This window comes from Gopherus evgoodei, chromosome 15 (genome assembly GCF_007399415.2).
Source record: "Gopherus evgoodei ecotype Sinaloan lineage chromosome 15, rGopEvg1_v1.p, whole genome shotgun sequence".
Taxonomy (NCBI): domain Eukaryota; kingdom Metazoa; phylum Chordata; order Testudines; family Testudinidae; genus Gopherus; species Gopherus evgoodei.
Genome location: NC_044336.1, coordinates 4,422,917 through 4,447,432, shown reverse-complemented (window position 1 = coordinate 4,447,432; position 24,516 = coordinate 4,422,917). Strand labels below are relative to the sequence as shown.

At 45.2% G+C, this 24,516-nt stretch overlaps 1 protein-coding gene across 5 annotated transcripts in view; it reads right to left on the bottom strand.

Annotated features, from left to right (window-relative positions):
• The window catches only part of DNAH9 (dynein axonemal heavy chain 9), a 392,191-nt gene that overhangs the window by 321,152 nt on the left and 46,523 nt on the right, over nucleotides 1–24,516 (bottom strand). For all 5 annotated transcript variants that reach the window (XM_030534286.1, XM_030534287.1, XM_030534283.1 and 2 more), the window contains 8 exons: nucleotides 22,056–22,297; nucleotides 19,663–19,798; nucleotides 13,824–14,020; nucleotides 13,302–13,726; nucleotides 12,323–12,545; nucleotides 9,094–9,260; nucleotides 2,368–3,238; nucleotides 622–752 (listed from right to left, as the gene is read on the bottom strand). In XM_030534286.1, coding sequence (XP_030390146.1) covers nucleotides 622–752; nucleotides 2,368–3,238; nucleotides 9,094–9,260; nucleotides 12,323–12,545; nucleotides 13,302–13,726; nucleotides 13,824–14,020; nucleotides 19,663–19,798; nucleotides 22,056–22,297 — 2,392 coding nt within the window. The remainder of the gene's footprint in view (nucleotides 1–621; nucleotides 753–2,367; nucleotides 3,239–9,093; nucleotides 9,261–12,322; nucleotides 12,546–13,301; nucleotides 13,727–13,823; nucleotides 14,021–19,662; nucleotides 19,799–22,055; nucleotides 22,298–24,516) is intronic.

Here is a 24,516-nt window from a genome sequence, read left to right as displayed (position 1 = left end):
TGGTTTGCATTTTTTAGGACTTTTTACACTGCTCTATATAGACATAATGTACATGTGAGGTGGGTAAGCTCACATTGCACTCAGCACCTTATGTTTTGACTGTCTGGACTTCTGTACAGAACTTCTCAGCCTGAACATTGCAATAACAGGTGTTGGGTTACAGACTGGTGGATCACAAACACAAAGTCTAAATAAAGTTTAGTGTTGTTGTGACTGGCTGAACAGAGACAGCCACCGTCACCCAGGAGCGGCACCAGGGTTTTTGGCGCCCTAGGCAGGGGTTCTTCCGCGCTCCCGGTCAGCGGCAATTCTGCGGCGGGGGGGGGGTCCTTCCACGCTCCCGGTCTTTGGGGCACTTCAGTGGCAGGTCCCAGAGCAAGTGAAGGACCCGCTGCAGAATTGCCGAAGACCCGGAGAGCGGAAGGAACCCCCACCGCCAAATTGCCGCCAAGGGCCGCAAAATGCCGCCCTCCCAAATCCTGGTGCCCTAGGCGACCGCCTAGGTCGCCTAAATGGAAACACCGGCCCTGCCACCACCCAGTAGAGAGATCTGAGAACACAGTAAGTAAACTTATGGCAGCTAATTGCAGTGTCCCTCAAAGTCCCCAAAGCGTCACTCACCTGCTCTGAATATCCTCCAGTTGTTCATAAAGACCTGGCTTGTTAGTAGCCTCAATGACATTCGGTGTTTTCTCCGCATCATAGGCCAGTTCTTTAAAATCAACATCAATTCCTTCAAAGCGCTTGGAGTCCTACAAATGGCAAGAGAGAAGCTACAGCCACCCCAGTCAAACACTCATTTCTTTACTGAAAAGACTCCATCATCTGGCCACAGCCCCACCCCAGCAGCCAGGGCATGTGCTGGGTAGGAGGAATCCCACAAAGCAGCCTTGGCACCATTTCATAGAGGCTCCTCCATCCCAATGGCTGGAGCAGGCACCATGACCCATTACACTCCCCCCACCCCATCTAGGAAGGGTGCAGATGGGATCAGTTAGTGGCTGATCCCCAGTATGGCCCATTTCCTGTGCAGGGGTTCCTGAGGACCCTACCTCCCCTCAAGTAGACCCTGGAATCCATCCATGTTTCCCTGGCCACAGAGGCAGGATTTGCCTACTCTGCATAGTTAGTGCCATGCACCATGATAGACAACAGACCTCAGGAGACCTTGCTTCCAGCCCAGGATGATCATTTCCCAGCCTCTGCTGAAGAGTGAAGAGATCTAGTCCCTCATAAGCACTCCCACTTCACTTACAGAGAAGTTCTCCCCTTAGCAAGGCTCATGTGCTTCTAGTGGACTTCAGCAAAGAATAGATAAAGCCACATTCAAAATCCTGGCCTCATTGAAGTCATCGGTGAACCACAACCCTTCCGGGACTTCAAAGGGGTCAGGATTCCATCCCAACCACTCGATGAAATGCTCAGAGCTTTCTTTGTAAACAGAACCAAAAGCATTGATTTGCCTTTAATGCTGGTGAAAAGGGCCTGAACGGTGGTTGTCTGCACAGAGCAAGTACAGCAAGCTGCACACAGACATCCCACCCCGGCCAATGTGCTATCACCCTCAATTGTGGTTTCAACCTCTCGTGTCTGCTGGTAGCTGGTGTAAGTCAGAGCAATGTTCAGGGCTGCTCACGCTTATAACAGGGAACTGGTCCTGCACATAGAAACCAGTCTAGCAGAATGCAAAGGTGAATTTTACACCCTGACACATTGGCACACACAGAGCTGAGCTCTAAACTGTCTACACTGGGGGACTACAGTTCGGCTGGAATCTGGGGTGAATCCTGGATATTTCCCCATATACCTGCATTTGCATGAATCAATAATAGGACAGGAAACCAATAGTAATTTGGATTTTCCTCTACAGGCCACCAAAGGAGAGTGAAATCCTGGTATAATTAATTTGTTTGCTTTTCAGAGAATGAGCAGTGGAATGGCTGGCCCAGCTCTCTGTTAAACACTTTTACAGGGATACTGTCAGGGCTGGTTGGCCCACACTTTATATTAGCAAATTCCGCACAATGATCTGTATTTCCTCGGCCAGCACAACCAGGCCAATCCTATGACAAACAATTCCAGCAGCCCTACAAGAACAAACTCTGTATATGCTGCGTACAGGGAAGAGGGGAGATCAGTGAGGGCTTTCAGCCTCCTGGGATAACCCAAGAAAGAGACAAAGCACAACCTCCCTTATCCAAATGTCCTGAGGATGCGGAATGAGCCCAGGCACCTGAGGGAACTTCCAGTGTGACAAGTAGCCATCAAAGGATTTGCTGCATTTCAGACAGCTTTGGTTGGGATAATGGAGGTTGTCCCGCATTCCTTTCTGACTGAGAACATGACTTCTGTCATTCTGCTGTGTACCTCAGGAAGCTGCGCCCGGATATCTTCTGAGCCAATGAATATGCTCTCCAGGTGAGTCCATGTCCGCTGCACTTCAAACCAGATAGAAATGATTGAGTCTGCTGTGCACAGCTTCTTCTGCCATCCAGATACTTCCTCTAAGAAGAAGGCAATATACTTGGATGTCATCAGATTCTGCAGCTGCACCTGGTTGTCTTCTAAAGTTTCAATGAGTTCCTCATCAGATTTCAGCAGAGGGATGTTTGTCCAGGGATGCAGCTCATACTGGAATTCCATGCTGCTCCAAGTGCTTTTTATCTCTTTCAAGACTTTCTCCATGCTCATTTCCTTAACTGCTTTATCCACTATGCCCCGAACCTCGTCCTCAAAGTTATGCAGGTTGAGTGTCAGGAGGTCGGCCAGTGTGGTCTCTGCGTCCATGGTGAATGTCACACCTGTTGCCTGCATCAGCTGGTTCCAGTGCCTTTCCCTGATGGCGGGATTCTGAAGCTCCGCCACAGCCCTCAGAGATGTCAGGATGTTCTTCACCCTGTTGTCCAGCCCAGCGAATGCGTCCCACACTCTCATTTCTTTATCCAGGTTCCGAATATTCTTTGCAAACTTTTTGCATTCAAGGTCCATGTTTTCCACATTAATATCCTTCCATTTTGTGGTCTGCCAGTCATTCATGCTAGATGTCACCACAGAGATCATATCCCAGAGTTCCTTGAGAAGACAAACTTCCTTCCTGCATTGCTTTAGCTGTTTATAATCTGGAACACTGACTTCAAACAAACCAGCTGATTCATAAAGTGAGGCCATGGTTGACTCCATTTGTTTTATCTCAATGTGGTTTGCATTCAGCATTAGGTAAGGATTTTCAGTGTCAAACCTGTAAAGCAATTTTCATACTTAATAAGTAAGATTATAAGCACTTCAAATAAAATATAATGCAAAGAGTTTTGTACAAGAGACATAGGGTCTAATGGTTATTCCATATTGCAGAACTGATGCCATTTTAAAGTCCCATTTGTACCCTCATTCTCTTCTTCAGAGCATAGTCATCTTTCTGCCTGTAGTTTCTACTAAAATGGAGTTACATGCTAAATAATGGCTAAATGGGAGGTAAAATTGCCAGAAACACTGATACATTTAAAAAGGAAACAAAAAGCCATTTTTTCTCTTTGTGCCCCAGATTCACACGCTCGCTGTCAGCCCAAGGTACGAGCAAATGGCAAGACAACTCAAAAAGCTAAGTGGCTCATCTACTGAAGGGCCATTACAGCCGATCTAGTCAATGCAGCTGATTCTACCCCAACCTCCAGAGAGTGACATTTACAGAAGCTTGCAAGGGAGCCCAGTTCAGTGGGCTAGAGTTATTCCTCTCTCATGTACACAGGGAGGATTTTATGAATGTATTTTATCACACTGCTACATGAGTGCAAAGTAGTGCACTTTAAAGGAGAGTCTCTGGATATTAAAAACATACAACTATTGGAAGAATGTTCTTTATTCGATGTTCAGTGCAGGAATCATCAGGAAAAGGTTAAAACAATGCTTGGACCTGGAGCCTGGGAAAGCCTCACTCCAGGTTCAAAGCTGCTCTGCTGGAGACAGGGAGCTGGTCTACACTACAAAGTTATGCAAGTGGCTAGGGGTGCAATAAATCATCCCACCCTCTAGCTGACACAGCTATACCAGCAAAAAAGAACAACTGTGTAGATGCAGCTGTGCTGACTGAAGAGTGCTTCTGCCAACATCACTCGTGTCATTCAGCGAGGTGTTGTTCCTACACCAGCACAACTCCTCCTTCTGTTAACATACGCTGCATTTACACTAGGGGCTATCCTGGCATAGTCTGGGGACGCAGAAGCACTTAGAGCAGTCTCTCTAGGTCCCAGCACTGCCACCATCCTGGCTGTGGGGGTACTGTGTATCCCACAACAAATAACAGCAGTATACCCAGTAGTAAGGGGCACTTGAACTACCCAGACATCCACAGAAAAAGTAATCTGGAAAACACAAAATGCCCAGTAAGTTCTTGGACTGTATCAGGGACGACATCTTGCTTCAGATGGTGGAGGATGCAACCGGGGGGAAAGATGTTTTAGACTTTATTTTGACCAACAGAAATGTATTGGTTGTGAATCTGAAGGTGAAAGGGAACTTGGTAGAAAGTGATCATAAAATGATAGATGTCATGAGTCTAAAGAAAAGAAGGAGTGAGAGCAGCAGAATAAGAACAATGGACTTCAGCAAAGCAGACTAACAAATTCGAAGAACTGGTAGGTAAGGTCCCATAGGAAGAAAATCTAAGGGAAAAAGGAGTTCAAGAGAGCTGGCAGTTTCTCAGAGAGACATTATTAAAGGCACAACAGCAAACTATGCTGATGCAAAGGAAAGAGACGATGACTAGTAGGAGGTTAATATGGCTCCATCAGGAACTCTTTAATGATCTGAAAATCAAAATGGAATTCTACAAAAAGAATTAATTAGTCTATAAGGTGCCACAGGACTCTTTGCTGCTTTTACAGATCCAGACTAACCCGGCTACCCCTCTGATATGAAAAGAGGAAGCATGGAGAAATTGCTAATGGTGAGTACAAAGAAAAGCGCAAGCATATAAGGATAAAATCAGAAAGGCAACGCCACAAAATGAGGTATACCTAGCAAGGGACATAAGAGGCACTAAGAAGAGGCTCTATAAGTACACTAAGAGCAAGAGAAAAATGAAGAGCAAACCCATATTCTGGGTGTCCCTAGACCTCTGACTGCCAGAAGCTAGGAATGGATGACAGGATGGATCACTAGATAAATTTGCCCTATTCTGTTCATTCCCTCTGAAACATCTGACACCGGCCACTGTTGGAAGACAGGCTACTGGGCTAGCTGGACCATTGGTCTGACCCAGTATGGCCGTTCTTATGACCTTAAAAAAAGTGTATGTACTCTATTTAGTGGGGAAACAGAGCTAATAATAGATAACACTAAGAAGGCTGAGCTGTTTAATGTCTATTTTGATTCAATCATCACTAGAAGGGTTAATTGTGATCAGATGCTTAGCACAATATTAACAAGGCAAGGAGGAACACAAAGCAGATCAGGGATAGAAGAGGTTAAAGAATATTTAGATGAGTTAGATTTAGTCAAGTCAGCAGGGCCTGATGAAATTCACTTTAGGGTATTTAAGGAACTAGCCAAAATCATTTTGTAACCATGAGCAATTATCTTTGAGAACTCATGGAGAATTGACAAGGTCACAGAGAACTGGAGAAAGTCAAACATAGTACCTGTCTTTAAAAAGGGAGAACAGTGAGGACACAGGAAATTATAGACTAATCAACCTGACTTCAACACCTGGAAAGATACTGGAATACATTATTAAACAAACAATTAGTTTATAAATACCTAGAGGATAATAGGGTAAGTAAAAGCCAATATGGTTTTTTCAAGAACAAATAATGCCAGACCGACCTAATTGCCTTTTTTGACAGGGTTACTGGCCTAGTGGGTAGGGGAGAAGCTATAATTGTGACATATCTTGATTTTAATAAGGCTTTTGATACAGTCCCACATAACATTCTCATAAGAAAACTAGGGAAATATGGTCTAAATTAAGTGTACAAGTAGTTGAAAAAACAAACTCAAAGAGTATTTATCAATGGTTCGCTGTCAGATTGGAAAGCCATAGCTATTGGGGTCTCACAGGGGTCTGTCCTGGGTCACTTACTATTCAATATTTTCATTCATGACTTGTTCTAATGGGGTTGAGAGTATGTTTAGAAAATGTGTGGATGACACCAAGCTGGGAGGGGTTGCAAGCACTTTGGAGGGCAGGATGAGAATTCAAAATGACTTTGATAAATTAGAGATGTATTCTGAAATCAACAAGATTAAATTCAATAAAGAAAAGAACAAAGCACTGTGCTTAGGAAGGAAAAATCAAACTCACAACTACTAAATAGGGAACAAATGGCTAAGTGTTAGCACTGCTGAAAAAGATCTGGGGTTACCACAGATCACACTTTGAATGAGAGCCATTAATGGGATGCAGTTGTAAAAAAGGATAATATTGTAACAAAAAGCACCCCTATATTCACACCCCACACATTATTGTAATAAACTTTGTGGAAAATATGCTTTGTGAGGTATCATTTAAAAACTAACAACACAATTGATCATTGATATTCATATGTAACCTATGTATTAAATGTGTATTCTGAGCTATGAGCTAAAGCTGAAATTATGGACACTCATCTCTGTCTTACCTTCCTGGCTTCTGGAAGTCTGAGGTTTAGGTTTGCTTCAAGCACAATGTTACATTCCTGACCATCTTGGCCAACAACCATTGAAAGACCCATCCTCTGTGAACTTGTCAAATTCTTTTTTGAACCCAGTTATACTTTTGGCCTTCACATCCCATGGCAGTGAGCTCCGTAGGTTAATTGTATATTGTGTGAAAAAGTATTTCTTCATTTGTATTAAACTTGCTACCTATTAATTTCAGTAGGTGACCCATTTTTCATATTATGGGAAAGGGTAAATAACATTTCTGTATCCACTTTTTCCATATCATTGTAACTATTGCTTAAATCAGCCTCTGTACCAGATGACTGGTGGATAGCTAATGTTATGCCAAATTTAAAAAAAAAAGACTCCAGAGGCAATCCTGGCAATTATAGGCCTATAAGCCTATCTTCAATACCAGGGAAGCTGGTTGTAACTATAGTACAACTTTTGTAAAGGGAAATCATGCCTCACAATCTATTAGAATTCTTTGAGGGTGTCAACAAACATGTGAACAAGATAGATCCAGTTGATACAATGTACTTGGACTTTCAGAAAGCCTTTGACAAAATCTCTCACCAAAGGCTCTTAAGAAAAGTAAGGAGTCAGTCATTGGACAAGAGGGAAGGCCCTCTCCTGGATCAGAAGTTGGTTAAAGGGTAGGAAACAAAGGGCAGGAATAAGTGGGCAGTTTTCACAACGAAGAGAGGTAAATAACAGTGTCCCCCCAAGGATCTGTACTGGGACCAGTGCTATTCAACATATTCATAAATGATCTGGAAAAAGGGGTAAATAGTGAAGTGACAAAGTTTGCAGGAGATACAAAATTACCCAAAATAATTAAGTCAAAGCTGACTTTGAAGAGCTGCAAAGGGATCTCATGAAACTAGGTGATGGGGCAAGAAAATGAGAGATGAAATTCAATGTTGATACAGTAAATGCAAAGTAACGCATATTGGGGGAAAATAATCCCAACAATACAAACAAAATGGTGGGTCTAAATTGGCTATCACTCAAGAAGAAGATCTTGGAGTCATCATGGATCGGTCTCTGAAAACATCTGTTCAATGTGCAGCAGCAGTCAGAAAAGCCAGCAAAATGTTAGGAACCATTAGGAAAGTGATATATAATAAGACAGAAAATATAATGCCACTATATTAAAGCCATAGTACTCCCACACTTTGAACACTGTGTGCAGTTTTGGCTGCCCTATCTCAAAAAGATATATTAGAATTGGAGAAGGGCAACAAAAACAACTATGGGTATGAAACAGCTTCCATATATGGGGAGATTAAAAAGATTGGGACTGTTCAGCTTGGAAAACAGACTATTAACTCTCTGTAGTCAGTGTTGGACTTAACTATCTTTAATAATTTTGTAACGTCTGCAACCTTTGCACTTCACTGTTCACTCCCTTCTCCATATCATTTATGAATACATTGAACAGCACAGGTTTCAATACAGATCCTTGGAGTGACCCCACTGTTTAACTCACTCCTTTCTGAAAACTTACCATTTATTCCTACCCTTTGTCTCCCATCTTTTAACCAGTTACTGATCCATGAGAGGACCTTCCCTCTTATCCCATGACAGTTTACTTTGCTTCAGAGCCTTTGGTGGTCCTGTCTCAGTGAAGGGAATGGACTAGATGACCTCTCAAGGTCCCTTTCAACCATACATTTCTATGATTCTATGATACTCTGACACAGCATGACAGTACTGTGTTGTGACATGTCAGCACAACATCAAAACCATTGTGATAAACAGGTTACACTGGCAACACTGGCAAACCCAGGTATTTAACACTGATCATCTGCAAGTCTGTACCTGGAATGCTTTTCCATCCTGCAACTCTCTGATGGCAGCCCTGGACTCTGAGTCCTGGGGATGCATGGAATGGTTCTTTGTCCTGGGTTATTGTCTATGCACAATCCTGGAATCATGGGACTAAGAGAAGGGTTTGGCCATTTTAGGGTGCTTATAGTTAGACACATAAAAGACCCAATGCATAAATGTCAAAAGTGCCTAAGTCAGTTGAAATCCTAAGTCCCACTTTCAAAAGAGATAGCAAAGAATCTTTCAAAAGAGACTTAGGCACTCAAACACTTCTTACAACCTGGACCTATCTCCCAGGGAAATCAATGGGAGTGAGGAACCCAAAGAACTTTAAAAATCTGGGCCTTAGACACTTTTGGTCACGCTTAGGCTCTCATGCACCTAAGTCACTTTTGAAAATGGGACTTAGGCACGTTTGAAAATTTTAACTTTACTCTCGCTGAATCCACTCCCTACCCACTACATCGTAGAGGCCCCCAGAAAAATGTCATATAAGATATTATACCCGGCCTTTTGACCACCTGGGAAAGATAAGTGGATGTTAGACAATATGCCTAGCAGAGCACAAATGATCTAGTAAGCCCTCTTCTCCCTTATTGCTGTAGTGCTATAATTAGTCTGTACCTGAATGGTGCTTCTTTGCGAAATCTCTCTCTGAATTTCTGCTGTTCTACATCAAATGCTGCACAGTTCTTGCGAATAACTGTCACTTCATTTGCCTGCAAAGAAGCCACTTGCTGCTTCACAGTTATCGCCAGCTTCTTTATATTGTTCCATTTTTCTGGCAGCTCCTGCAAGCAAGCATTAAATGTTGGCTGACGATATGTGCCAATTGATATAACATGTATCTGACTTGTTTATGGATAGTCCCATGCTGGAAAAATACCAGCTTTTCTCTCTTACATAATCAAGAGGTTTTTGCCATGATATAAAGCGCAAACACATGACTGGGGGTAAAACAGGGAATGAATTTTCAACTTTGAAGATAAATGAAGATTTTTACCCCTTTTGAAGGTGTAAACCCTCTTCCCTCTTGAAATGTCCTACCACATTTTCTGTACACCCCAGAATGCTGTGGAATGTGGACAACCCAGACAGAGGTGACCCTAAATCTCATTCCTAGGGTACATGAAGGCTGATGTACAAAAAATCTTGCTCCTAGGGTACAAAAAATACTAATCCTGATTCAAAGTCCAGCTGGCTCTTGTGCATCCCCTGAGAGTGGATAGAAGCAGGAAGATGGGCTCAACAGGTAAGCTGACCTTTACAACTTAGTTAAAAATGAAGACTGCATGGTTCTATAATAGATGCTGTCCCATCCCCTCTTAGAAAGGAAAAGAGGAAGGTGTTTATAGTCAAAGGACCTGTCTGGAGAGGTTCCTAGGGTAACATTTCTAAGTTGGGTACTTAATGTTACCATCTAAATAAAATGGCCCAATTTTCAGAGCTCCCATGAACCTCACTGGAAGTTATGGATGCTCAGAACCTCTGAAGTCCAAGACAGTTTCATTTAGGTGCCAAGGAAAGAAGCTTCAAAGGGCAGGCTTTTCATAAGCTGTGTATTTGTCCTGGGAAGGGACTTCCTTTGTCTTTCATTAAAAACTACAGGTCAGAGCCTCAGCCAGCATACGGACCAGCGTTGTGACCTGAGTCCTCCACATATTTCAATTCCCCTCTTCCCTACCAGTGCTCTCAGAAGAGTGGTTTCTTCCCCTAGAACATTCACAGTCTGTAACAAAAGAAACTTTTCAGCTTGTTTTTCTGCCTGTTCACTTGGGTCAGAAGAGTAACTGAAAGTCGCCAGTACTTGCCGGGAGAGAAAAAAATGTCTGGGATGAAACTCGACATATTCAGAAGTTGCATTCAGTTTGGATAGTTACCCAGACCTTCCAAATGGGACAGTCTCCTGGCAACTGGCTTGCCCACCACACAGGAGCGGCGCCAGGGTTTTTGCCGCCCTAGGCGGCAGCGCTCCTCCTCAGCAATCGGCAGCAGCTCCTCCTCTGAAGCTGCGTTCTAGGCAGCGAGGGTCCTTCAGCTCCAGGTCTTTGGAGCACTTCGGCAGTGGGTCCTGGAGCGAGTGAAGGACCCGCTGCCAAATTTCCGCCGAAGACTCGGAGCGGAAGAAGCCCCTTTGGGAGGCCCTGGTTCTCGGCGGCATTTCCGCGGCTGCTTTTCTTCCCATCCAAAGGAATTGCAGCCGAAATTGCGCCAAGGGCAGCGAAATGCCACCCCCCACATCCTGCTGTCCTAGGCGACCACCTAGGGTCACCTGGTGGAAGTGCTGGCCTTGCCACCACAGCAGTCCCAATGCTTCCTACTTTCAGCTCTGAGAGGATCCTTGAAGAGTTCCATCTCTTATGAAGATACTTCGCTCTTTCCACTTCCTTTCCCAACTGAAACTGCAAGGGTGGAAGTAGCAAGAAAAAGGCAAAATTCAAGCAGAGCTTCGGCCCACTTCTTTATCAGAAACAGCTGTCTGTCATCCCCTTCAGTTAGACTCTATCCATTTATATGGACTGTTCATGCACCAAAAAGCATAAGATCTAGTTTCCTCAAGATAGCAGAAGAGAGCTTTATATAAAGGATCTTATTTGCCTCTACTTCTCTCGCTGTATGTGGAAGTAAAGATACTGACTAGGTTTCTATGTAACTTCATGGAGCTGACAAGTTGCTGGACAGAAAAAATGCTTCCCCAGTTCTACTCCTAAGGATAGCCTTGGTGTTTTAACTCCCCTGCAAAAAATTTAGTTGCTCAAATTTACTTACAAAATCAGAAGCACTAAAATCCAAGGAATTCCCAAGGTAAGGCAACTGTCACACCCAACAAAACTCCACCTATAATGCTTAACTGAAATCCTCCTTCCACAAAGGCACTTTGTGAGGAAGGTCGGCTTTAGCCTAAACACCTGCACTGGAACCCCAGGAATATTTAACAACTGGACTTTGTAATAAGCCTCTAATTTTGTATTTTTTCCATTTTAACAGGATCTAAAATATTTCCCATGCCCCCATTACCCTTGTAACTGAACACCTCACACCTTAATATACTTTGTCTCACAACATGAAGGACGACACAGAGGGAACTGAGGCCCTCAGACTAAGGGCCAGATTTTTAAAGGTATTTAGGCACCAAAAGATGCAGCTTGGTGCCTAGTTAGATTTTCAAAAGCACCCGTTGCCTAATGCCAAGGTGGTTTGCCCAAGGTCACACAGGAATCGTGTTGCAGAGGTAGGAATTGAATGCCAGTCTCCTGACTCTTAGGCTAGTGCCTTAAACAAGGGACTACCCTTTGTAACAAGAACATAAGAATCGCCACACTGGGTCAGACCAATGGTCCATCCAGCCCAGTACCCTGTCTTCTGATAGTGGTGAATGCCAAATGCTTCAGAGGAAATGAACAGATCGGGGCAATTACTGAGTGACTCATCCCGTGTTGTCCAGTCCCAGCATCTGACAGTCAGAGGCTTAGGGACACTCATCACATTAGGTTGCATCCAAGCACTAACACCCTAAACACTCCATAAAATAATTAACAGAGCTACCTGAACATGCGTTCTGTTCTTACGGAGCGTGTGCCGTCCATCTAGGGAGGGGCACTGCATCATTCACACATAACAATGGGCTAAATCTCTGCTGTAATTGACAATCTTGATGTAGCTTTATCTAGGGAGCTGTGATGGCACATCCACAATAGATGTTCTGCCACTCGGCTATCAAAATAATCTGCCCACTGAGGCCTATTGATTACTAAGCCTGGGTGCTTAGCATTCATTAATATACGCTGATCACTTTCTTTTTAGGTGTCTAATATTTTGCGGTTTTGTGTATTGGGCATAAGTTTTCACCAACCTCTAGTTGCTTATATACTTCATCTGTAAGTTCTTGCTCATATATTTTCAGTAGCTCAATTGTTTGCTTCAGGGGTTCAAACATCTCATCCGTGCTGCTCTGTCTTTCTTTAACAGCCATAAGGTGACCCATAATCTCCACCAAACCATCATAATCTCCTTTTTCAACCTCTTTGTTCAAACCTCTATCAGCAATTTTTATAAATTCTTCAAGACCGGCCAAGCTAAATAATACAAAACAAGAAAACACACAGTGAGAGCAGTTTATATAAAACAGTTACTTACCTTCTCGTAACTGTTGTTCAAGATGTGTTATTCCCGTCCATTTTAATCAGGTGTGCACGTGCTGCATGCAAGACAGCCAGAAGATTTTTCCCCTAGCAGTATCCATAGGATCGGCCTGGGTGCCCCCTGGAGTTGTGCCTTCATAGCGCCCAATATAGGGCCCTGTCGACCCAACCCCCACTCCCCCCCACACACACACACAGTTCCTTCTTGCTGGGTACTCCGACAGAGGGGTAGGAGAGCGGGTATTGGAATGGACATGAACAACATGACTCAAAGAACAACAATTACAAGAAGGTGAGTAACCGTTTTTTCTTCTTCGAGTGCTTGTTCATGTCAATTCCAGTCAGGCGAATCACAAGCCCAAGTTCAGGAGGCAGGGTCGGAATTGTCCTCTGATTGGAGTACTGCTCTACCAAAGGCCGTGTCGTCTCTGGCCTGTTATGTAATCGCATAATGTGCGGTGAGAGTGTGTATGGAGGACCATGTCGCTGCCCTGCATATATCCTGGATAGGAACCTGAGCCAGGAAAGCTGCTAAAGAAGCCTGTGCCCTGGTAGAGTGCACAGTGATTGGAGGGGCAGGCACCCCTGCCAGGTTATAGCACTTTCGGATGAGGTGGAGAGAGAAAACAAATCCCAGTGTAATCACCTGGATGGAGCCCAATGGAGATGGGGCAGACAAGCCTTTGTTACCTGTGTGTCACATGATCAATGAGATGCTGTTTAAACATCAGGCTCCACCGTTTGATGACATTCAGCAGGGATGCTTTGAAAGGCCGAGCATCGATTTTCATCCAACTGTCAAAGATGTTCACTGGTTCCAGGCGGTTGACTTCATCATAGATTCTCTCGTAGGAGTCAATTTGCTCCCTGAACTGCTGTAACGTAGGTGGGCTCTCTGGGACTCCATTGTCCGCATGGGCTTCAATTTCTGCTGCAGTCAGGACGTGCCCATACAACAGGAACTGGCGTATGAATTCCTTCCTGTCATCCCCATAGAGGTAAGAGTAGTGGTCGAAGGAGTTGCGGTAATCACTGCAGATTGACATCGTGTTCTGCACACGCTCCAGGAGGCTGTGGCGCATGTCAGCTAAGTCACCCATGTCCTCCATATCAGCCTGGGAAATGACAGAGAGGCTTTGTGAGTGGATGCTGATCCAGAGCACACTTTCCAAATTGCTGTGCAAAAGGAGAACATGCACTGGGGCAAGAGACCTGATAGTGAGGGAAAACACTGTGCTCAGCCAGCCTGGGCACCAGGGACGAGATCCGGTAGATGTCATTGAGGAGTCCTTCGATCATGTCATAGAAGCCGTCGTTAGCACCGGGATCCAGCGAGGGATGGAATACCAAATCAGGGATCACCAGATCCAGCCGCACCTCAAACAGGGGAGCCAGGGTTGCCTTAGAATCTGACAGACAGCAAAAGAGATGATGGGGTCCGGGCTTGAGTAAGACAAGAAGTGACTCTTCTCCATCACCACACCCCTCACCCAAGGCACACTAGAGCTGAATGAATAAATTGATTTGTCAGTTCTGTGACCAAACAGACAAAACTGAAAGAATTTTCAATTTGGATTGAGTCAAAACAGAAATTTTTCCATTTTCTTGCTAAAATGAAAAACCACATAACATATCTCATTTTGGGTCAAACAAAACATTTAAACGGACAAACGAGCTTTTTTTCTTTTTTTTAAATTAATCTAGGCTGATACTTTTAACAAAAAAATCATTTTTCTCGCATGAAACAATTTGGCAAATCCAGCCTGTGTTTCACAAATTATTTTGGTTGACCTGAACCTTCATTGTTCAGCGGATAAACTATTAGTCTGAATAATTTTGCCCAGACCTGCGGGACACACACAGTGAGGAGCAGCCATTCGATTCACATGGGATGATTTGCAGGACTGGAATGTTAGAATCTCTGCTTATAACCTGTTCAGAAAGGGAAGAGTGAGCACAAGAGATGCAGGGAGCGGCATGCTACATTACAGACCATTACCTGGTTTGGAGTCATTGACAACTCAGAACCCCAGGCTCTTGAGTGTGTATTGATCTATATGCTAACTACCAAACCCCAGGAGGAGACACTGGTAGGAGTCTTTACAGATCAACCAATCATGCCAGAGAACAGAATGAGTCACTTCTGAAACATCTGTCTGGAATGGGTGGAAAGAAACATTATGTTGTCAGGTATGTGACAAACCCTACACCAGATAGGGTTCAAGAGCAACCACGGGTCCAACAGTGGCCAATGCCAGGTGCCCCAGAGGGAATGAACAGAACAGGTAATCATCAGGTGATCCATCTCCTGTTGCCAACTCCCAGCTTCTCGCAAACAGAAGCTAGGGACACCATCCCTACCCATCCTGCTAATAGCCACTGATGGACCTATCCTCCAGGAACTTATCTAGTTCTTTTTTGAACCCTATTAATGTCTTGACCTTGACAACATCCTCTGGCAAAGAGTTCCACAGGTTGACTGTGCGTTGTGTGAAGAAATACTTAATTTGGTTTTCTTTTAAACCTGTTACCTATTAATTTCATTTGGTGACCTCTAGTTTTTGTGTTAGGAGCAGTTGAGGGTTGCTGCGGAAGGACAGCACACAGGCTGCTCCTATAAGGGGCAAGAAATCTGCCTCAGACCAGTGATTATATAGGGACTGTGGCCTGCTGGAGCCCTTGAGAAGAGGGTAGCCCTGGACTGGGTGGTTCTTACAGAAGAGCCTGGATACCAGTTGTTAAGCAGAAAGACAGGCCGTCATAGCTGGGGGCCTGCCTGCATGGAAGAGGCATGAGGCAGAGCCCAGTTGGACTGAGGATTCTTTTGCTCACTGCATTTATTGGATTTGGACTAAGGGACTCTGTAACCTCAGAAGGGATTAGATACATTCAAGGGGATAGGCTTTCTGAGGATGAGTAGTCTGATGATTGTTGTGGGGAAACCGAGGCAGATCTGCCACATCACCACATCCAACCACAAAGGGGTGCACTGGAACAGCACTTCTGTGCCAGGGAACTTCAGTTGGGGAGATATATGATGATGGTCTCTTCCAGCCAGTAGTAAAACATCACTGGAGTTTCTACACAAAAAGTATTGATCCCAACATGATGTAACTCTATTTTGAATATCGTTATAAAGGATAAAGATAAATGAATCACTGAACTGGAAGTTGGTGGTTTCCCAAGGACCAGTGATCATGACCTGATTACATGCATTATGGGCGAACAGAGGACAGTTCCAACCAGTAAAATGAATAGCTGATGCTTCAAAACACCTAATTTCCCCATGCTGAGAAAATTTAAAAGTGAAACTGACTGGAAGAAAACATTTAGACAGAAAAATGTGAATGAAAATTCGGCATTCTTAAAAAAAGAGTTTATTAGGTTCCACAATCAAGAAAAGTTTCACAAAACTGTGGCTAACAGCCCATCCTCTCCAGTGATGAAGTGACAATGGCAACAATTATTAATAAAAAAGCAACAAATAAATATAAAAAAGCAAATATACAGCAATTAGTATAAATTACAAGTTATGAAGTGTAGAATATTGATAAGGGAAACTAAAGACATCAGGGAAAAAATCCATGGCTGGAAAGACCATGGACAAAAGGAGGTTTTAAATAAGTGTATCAGGAACAAAAGAAATCCTAACAATGGCATAGACTCATTACTAGAAGGTGATGGCAAAATTATTAATGATGCAGAAAAGGCAGAAGCGTTTGTTCTGTACTTGGAAAAAAGCAGGATGATGTACTCATATCAAATGAGGATGATGAATTTACCAGCCAATTAGTAACTAAGGAGGATGTTAAGAAACTCCTACTAGGAATAAACATTTTTAAATCAGTAGGCTCAGATAACTTGCACCCAGGAGTCTGAAAACAGTAAGATCAGGAGATCTCTGGCCCACTGACATTAATCTTTAATAAATATTGGAACGCTGGGGAAATTCCAGAAGACTGGCAGAGTGCTAATGTTGTGTCAATATCCAAAAAGGGCAATTGGGATGACAGGGGCAACCATATGCTGGTTAGCCTGACATCAATCCTAAGCAAAGTAATGGAAAAGATGATACAGGATTCAATTGATAAATAATTAAAGGAGAGAAATATACTTAATGCCAGTCAACATGGTTTTATGGAAAATTCTTCAAGTCAAACAAATCTAATTTCACTTTTTGATGAGATTACAAGTTTGGCTGATCAAGGTAACTGAGCAGACTTTGACATTCTTAGACTTTTATAAGATGTATGTCTTAGTACCACATGCCATTTGGATTAAAAAATTTGCACTATACATCATAGGAGAGCACACGTTATATGGTTAAGGACTAGCTAACAGACAGATCTCAAGAAGCAGTAGGGAATCTTCACTGAATGGGGGTGTTTCTAGTGGGGCTCTGCGGGGATCGATACTAGGCCTGATGCTGTTCCAGATTTTCATCAACAATACAGAAATAAACATAAAATCATTGCTAATAAAATGTGTGGATGACACAAAGCCTGGCAATATGGTAAAGAATAATGTGGACAGTGCAAAAATACAGAGTGATCTGAGTCACTTTAAAAATGGGCCCATTAAAACAAACTGTTTTAATACAGCCAAATGCAAGCTTGCACGTCTAGGAACAAGGAATGCAGCCATCCCTGCTCAATGAGGGAACTGCATCCTGGAACACAGTAACACTGAAAGGATTCAGGGTCATGATGCACAAGCAACTGAACATGAGTTCCTAGTGTGATGCTGTTGCAAAAAGAGTTCATGCAATCCTTGGATGTATAAACAGGGCAGTAGCACATAGGAGTAGGAAGATGATTTTTACTTCTTCATATGGCACTGTTAAGATAAATACTGGAAAACAGTATCTGGTTCTGGTTTCCACATTTGTAAAAGGATGTTGAAAAATTGGAGAGGGAGCAGAAAAGAGCCACATAAATTATTTGATTCATAGACTCTAGGACTGGAAGGGACCTCGAGAGGTCATCGAGTCCAGTCCCCTGCCCTCATGGCAGGACCAAATACTGTCTAGACCATCCCTGAAAGACATTTACCTAACCTACTCCTAAATATCTCCAGAGATGGAGATTCCACAACCTCCCTAGGCAATTTATTCCAGTGTTTAACTACCCTGACAGTTAGGAACTTTTTCCTAATATCCAACCTAAATCTCCCTTGCTGCAGTTTAAGCCCATTGCTTCTTGTTCTATCCTTAGAGGCTAAGGTGAACAAGTTTTCTCCCTCCTCCTGATGACACCCTTTCAGATACCTGAAAACTGCTATCATGTCCCCTCTCAATCTTCTCTTTTCCAAACTAAACAAACTCAATTCTTTCAGCCTTCCTTCATAGGTCATGTTCTCAAGACCTTTAATCATTCTTGTTGCTCTTCTCTGGACCCTCTCCAATTTCTCCACATCTTTCTTGAAATGCGGTGCCCAGAACTGGACACGATACTCCAGTTGACGCCTAACCAGCACAGAGTAGAGCAGAAGAATGACTTCTCGTGTCTTCTTCACAACACACCTTTGAGGCCTGAAGAAAATGCCATGCAGTGAGAGACAGAGAGCTCAGACTGTTTAGTTTACCAAAAAGAAAACTGAGAAGTGACTACATTAGAGTACAGAAGGGCTCTCCCAGGAAGGAAATACCAGGTACTTCAGGGCTCTTTAATCAGGCGGAGAAAGGCAGAACATGAACCAGTGGCTGGAAGCAGAAGCCAGACAAAGTCCAGTTAGAAATAAGGCACCTTATTTTAACGGTAAGGGTGATTAACCACTGGAACAAACCGCCCAGGGAAGTGATGGATTCTCCATCTCTTCAGATCCAGGCTGTAAGAGATGCTTTAGCCAAACACAAGTTACTGGGCTGAATGCAGGGTGATTGGGTGAAATATAATGGCCTGTATTATGCAGGAGGTTAGAAAAGATGATCTAATGGTCCCTTATTAATCACAGAGAAGTAAGTACCCGGCATGGCAAACGCTGTGAAGAGATGAACAGAATTCACCATATGTTCATAGCAGGCAGAAGAAATACACTTTACTTGTGTCATCTCTGTGCAGCACAGGCTCTGGGTTGGGTGACTGGGATCAGTCCCCCTTGTGGGCCAGGTCTCTTATTCCATTTGACCAGTCACAAATTGGGCCCTTGAGCCACTCCTGGATGTGGAAGAGGGGTGTCACGCAGTGCCTGGGTCCTTTGCAGATGGGAGAGAGGCTCTAATGGTGCCAGCACCACTCAGCAGAGCTGGGGTCAGGACTCTAAATTACATTGTCCATCATCTCGTTAATATTTGGTGTGGTGCTCTCCACCCCGAGCCCGTTAGCACAGATCTGCTCCACCGATTTACCTGCCTCCACTCAGCTTATGTGAGGGCTCCACACGTTATTGGGCTTCTCAAACACCTGCTGTGACTAGCCAGCCCATGGTGATGCCAATGTACACTGTAAGCACAGAGGCAGACAGAAAAGGAGCATCTAGCTTCCAGGGAGAGAGTGGAACAGAAATCAGGCAACACAGCGCTACTACCCTTCCTCCCTCTGTGCTGTGTTCCTCCAGATGTGAGCCACAGCCCGGTCACGCTGGGTCTCTTATGGTCACAAAGGATACGCTACACTGCAATTAAATACCTGCAGCTGGCCCATGCCAGCTGCTCGGGCTGAACGCCAAGCCTGAATAGTTATTCAGCCATCTTACAGTCCCACAGCCTGAGCCCCACGAGCCCTGAGTCACTGACATGGGCCAGCCGCAGGTGTTATGTGGCAGTGTCGGCATACCTGTAGCTAATAGAAACCACGTATATGTGAAGACTCTCAGTGCAGCCTGGAGTCATTCCCAGGAGCTCTGACAGGGCAGTTTAGCACACAATGATGCCTGCTCTTGCTGCAAAGCAAAACTGCACTCCTTGTCCAACTGCCTCCCTTCTGCCCAGAGACAAACACCTCCTAGCCATGGACAGCAGGTCAGGACATTCCGGCTACACACAAGCAACGGAAACCTCACTGAGAGCAGAGAGGGGAAACCAGCCTGGCCTGAGAAAGGACAGCTCTGTTACCTGTGTTTTCCAGGAGGTATTTGAGGGAGCACTCAATAGCATTAAAGAATCCATCCAAGATCATTTCATCCACATAATCAACATATGCTTTCCAAACTTCGGAGGTGGGGTCTGCGGCAAACAGACTCAAGTTTTCCTGAAAAAAAATGGAAGTCACCATCAAACACAGCCAGACTGAATTCGTCTCATGGTAGAATGACCCACTGGACCATTATTAAAACGATACAAATTAATACAGCGAGATTAAGCAGGTTGATAGTGTTTAGAAAGCTAGAGAGCAGATAGGAAAGATGGTCTAGCAATGAAGATGTTAACCTAGCATACAGGACTCTGGCTTCTGTTCCCTCCTCTAATATAAGACTTTTGTGTGACCTTGAATAAATCATTTAGTCTCTCTGGACCGCAGTTCCCATCTGCATGATGGGGCTAATAGCACTGCCCTGTCTCACAGGGGTGATTCAGATTGCTCTGTCTGACTGCACTGTCACACCCCACCTCACCCCGACACACCTTTCAAGATCCCTGGGTCCTACACACGCCCATCACAACATGCTCCAGTGCATTACATGCCCCAATAATAACTATATGGGTGAAGTCAGACAATCACTCTACTGTCAAATGAACTCTCACAGAAAAATGATAAAAGACAAAAACACTATGTCCCCCATGGGCAAACACATTTCACAAAATGATCACTCTCCACTTGACCTCTCAGTCCTCATCCTTACAGGAAACTTGAACAGCACCTTCACAAGCTGAGCCTAGGAGTTTAAATTCATAACTTTTCTAGACAGTAAGAATCATACTCTTCATAAAGACACTGAATTTATGGTTTATTAAAACAATCTAACTCCCCTTTTTGTCCTATGACTGCAGAGGTGTTAATGGGCCAATTCACCTTGAATGGTCTCTTAGAAAATGTGCTAACTACTTATGCGAAGCAATCGGTTCCACCATTTATTTAGCTAGGACACTAGTACCTTTCCCAGAGCTAAAGAAGAGCTCTGTGTAACTTGCAAGGTTGTCTCTCTCATCAACAGAAGTTGATCCTACAAAAGATATTACCTCATCCACTGTCTCTCTAACCCTGCGGTTCTCAAACTATGGGTGTCAGGACCCTATTTTAATGGGGTCACCAGAGCTGGTGTTAGACTTGCTGGAGCCTGGGGCAGAAGCTGAAGCCTGAGCCTCATCGTCTGGGGCAGTCAGGCTCAGGCATGCTCAGGCTTTGGTCCCCCTCCTGGGGTCATATAGTAGTAGATGTTGTCAGAAGGGGTTGCGGTGCAAGTTTGAAACCCCCTGACCAAAGACAGGGTGCTGCATTTGCTACAGAGGGAGATAAGGGAAGCTAAAATCGACACAGGTGACTTCCAGTAGAATTACTCAGGGAAGGGCCCTTTGTTTCATGCTTTCTATTTTCCTGCTATATCATTCTCTGTGCCTTCCTCTCCATGTTATTAGTGCCTTGATTTTAATGCTGCCGCTTTTGAATCTGTAACAGATTTATGAGCAGCAAAGAATATTTCAGCCAATATAAAGACTCCTAGCAAACATCCAAAGGAGGATCATAGGGATGCAGGCACATTAGAGGAATTCCTTGCCACAGGCTCAATGTTCTGATGATGAGGTGATGAAAAGAGAGGGGCTTAGCACTGAAAACTTCCCTTACACATTTATATACCTGAACTGGGCCCACATCATAGAATCGTAGGACTGGAAGGGACCTCGAGTGGTCATCTAGTCCAGTCCCCTGCACTCAAGGCAGGATTAAGTAGTATCTAGACCATTCGTGACAGGTGTGTCTCTAACCTGCTCTTAAAAACCTCCACTGATGCAGATTCCACAACCTCCCTAGGCAATTTATTCCAGTGCTTAACCACCCTGAAAGTCAGGAAGTTTTTCCTAATGTCCAACCTAAACTGCCATTGCTGCAAGTTAAGTCCACTGCTTCTTGTCCTATCCTCAGAGGTCAAGGAGAACAATTTTTCTCCTCCCTCCTTATATCAAATTTTTTTGTACTTGAAAACTGTCCGCTCTCAGTCTTCTCTTCTCCAGACTAAACAAATCCAATTTGTTTCAATCTTCCCTCTCAGAACATATTTTCTAGATCTTCAATTATTATTGTTGCTCTTCTCTGGATATTCTCCAATTTCTCCACATCTTTCCTGAAAGGTGATGCCCAGAACTGGACACAATACTCCAGCTGAGGTCTAATCTGTGAAGAGGTCTAATCTGCTTTCTGGATTTTGGTCTTTACTCAAACTTTTCTCCAGAATAATGAATACTAGAAACTTAGTGGGAAGAGAAGCAGGCTCTATGGACAACCAATAGCCCCCAGCAGCATTCTCTATCTGCTCTGTAGCATGGTAAAGCTATGCCAATACTCTCTTCACCTTCACCAGTGCATGGATTCTCAGCCCCGACTCTTTGATGAGGTTGTAGCGCTTTTCTAGCCGTTCAGGCCGGTCCTCCAGACTGAGCACATTTTCCCTTTTTCCATCTTTCCTCTCAAAAATTGGTGAGACCCACGACCTCATGATGCTTTGAATCTCCTCGACATTGTCCTTGGCTTTCTGGATCCTTCGCTCAAGGTCATGAACGCTCTCGATCACCGTGGAGATGTGATCCCACAGGCCTTTTCAACAAATAAAGAGGGTTTGCTCAGGCTGTCAATGCTACAGATGTCTGCCGGCATAGCTACGTGGGTGAAAAGAGGTGTGATCCCTGCCTGACACAGCTGTGCTGGTGGAAGCCCCTAGTGTAGACACAGCTGTGCCGGCAGAAGCTGCACTTTTACAGGCATAGCTTGTTTCATGTGGGGCACTGGAATAAGCAGTAGCAGTCGAAGTGCAGCTTTGCTGATACAAGCTGCATCCACTCCAGGAGTGCTTAGCTGGTGCCATAGACAGGTGTCACTCTACCAACGAAGTGCTCCTAGTCAAGACACTGCCTCGGCATTTTCATAGCAATTCACCTGGGCTTGCCGATATTCTCAGTTTGGATTCTGTTAGGAAATGTTTCTGAATTTCCCTTATGGTCACACGAGTCCCCCATGACCACTGTATAGGTCCCAATGTGGGGCAGAGCTAGTCCTGAATGCCAGGCACCACCAAGCCTCTTGTCACAAGCAAGAGGGTCGTTGGTCTCCCCTGGCCTTTCCTTAATTCTTTTTTCTCCTCAAAAACTCACAATAAAGGCACCCTGTTACCCCTGGTTTCTGCTAACAGCACTATCCATGTTCCAGCCAACCAGACCCTGCTTCCCAGGAGTGGGAATGCCCCTCTGACCAGAGCTCTGCTGGAGAAGCAGTGAGGCATGTGGGACAGAGTATCTTCTGTGTGCAGGGTGTCACTGAAGTATCAAAGACAGGGCAAACCCCAGAGCCATGAGGCCAGGACAGATGTACAGGGGAGAAGAGGCTAAACAATGGTTCTCCTACCCCGACATTGCCCCTCCCCAGGCTCACTCTTGCTGTGCTCCCTCCTGCACACATCACAGCCCCTCAAAATTCTCCCCTCTCCCATCCCTCGCATAGAGAAGCCAGTTAGGATTGCCAACTTTCTAATCACAGAAAACTGAACACCCTTGCCCACCCCCTACCCCAAGGCCCCGCCCCTGCCCCATTCCTTCTCCGAGGCCCCACCCTCACTCATTCCATCCCCCTCCCTCCGTCACTGGCTCTCCCACCCTCACTCACTCTTTTTCACCAGGCTGGAGCTGGTGTGTGAGAGGGGTTGAGGGCTCTGGCTGGGAGTGTGGGCTCTGGAGTGGGACTGGGGATGAAGGGCTTGGGGTGGAGGAGGGGGCTCCAGGCTGGAGCCAAGGGGTTCAGAGTGTGGGAGAAGGCTCTGGCATGAGGCAGTGGGTTGAGGTGCGGTAGGGGGTGAGGGCTCCAGCTGGGGCTGCAGGCTCTGGGGAGGGGCCAGGGATGATAGGTTTGTGGTGCAGGAGGGGGCTCTGGGCTTGGGGGGATGAGGGATTTGGAGTATGGGAGGGAGATCCAAGCTGAAACAGAGGGTTTCGGTGTGGAAAGGGGTGCGGGCTCCAGGCTGAGATTGCGGGCTCCAGGGTGAGGCCAGAAATGAGGGGTTCAGGGTACAGGAGCGGGCTCTGGGCTGGGGTCAAGGGGTTTGGCGTTTGGGAGGGCGCTCTGGGCTGGGGCAAAGGGTTGGGTTGTGGGAAGGGTTATGGTCTCAGAGCTAGGGATGTTGGCTCTGGGGTGGGGCCAGAAATGAGGGGTTCAGAGTGAGGGAGAGGGCTCCAGGCTGGGGGCTTGGGTGAGGGAGGGTGTTGGGGAATAGGTTCTGGGTGGCGCTTACCTCAGGTGGCTCCCGGAAGCGACTGGCACGTCCCTCTGGGAGCTGCGCAGAGCCGAGCAGGGAGCCTGCCAGCCCTGCTGCACTGGCAGTGCTGCCAACCGGACTTTTAATGGCCAGTCAGCGGTGCTGACCAGAGCCACCAGGGTCCCTTTTTGACCAGGTATTCTGGTTGAAAACCAGACACCTGGAAACCCTAGAGCCAGTTCCACTGCCAGGGGATCCTGCACAGCCCCAGAAGTAGGGCTGGATTTGCCCCATGAGGCCCTCTGGTCACCACGACTGCCACCAGCACATGGACCAGCACATGCTCAGCCCAGCATGTGGGCTTCTCTATCTCAGTCATCAGCAAGTACTTGCATTTAGAGGCAGGTGACTCAGGGGCTGACATGGGGAAAAAGCCATCCCAGGCTTTATGTTCTGTCTCAAGCAAGGCAATTTCTCAGCACCTGATCATCCCCAAAAGGTGGTTCTGCTTTGCAGAGTCATAAGAGCAAAAGTGCTTCTGGTCACCCCATGAATTTTTGGAAGGAAACCA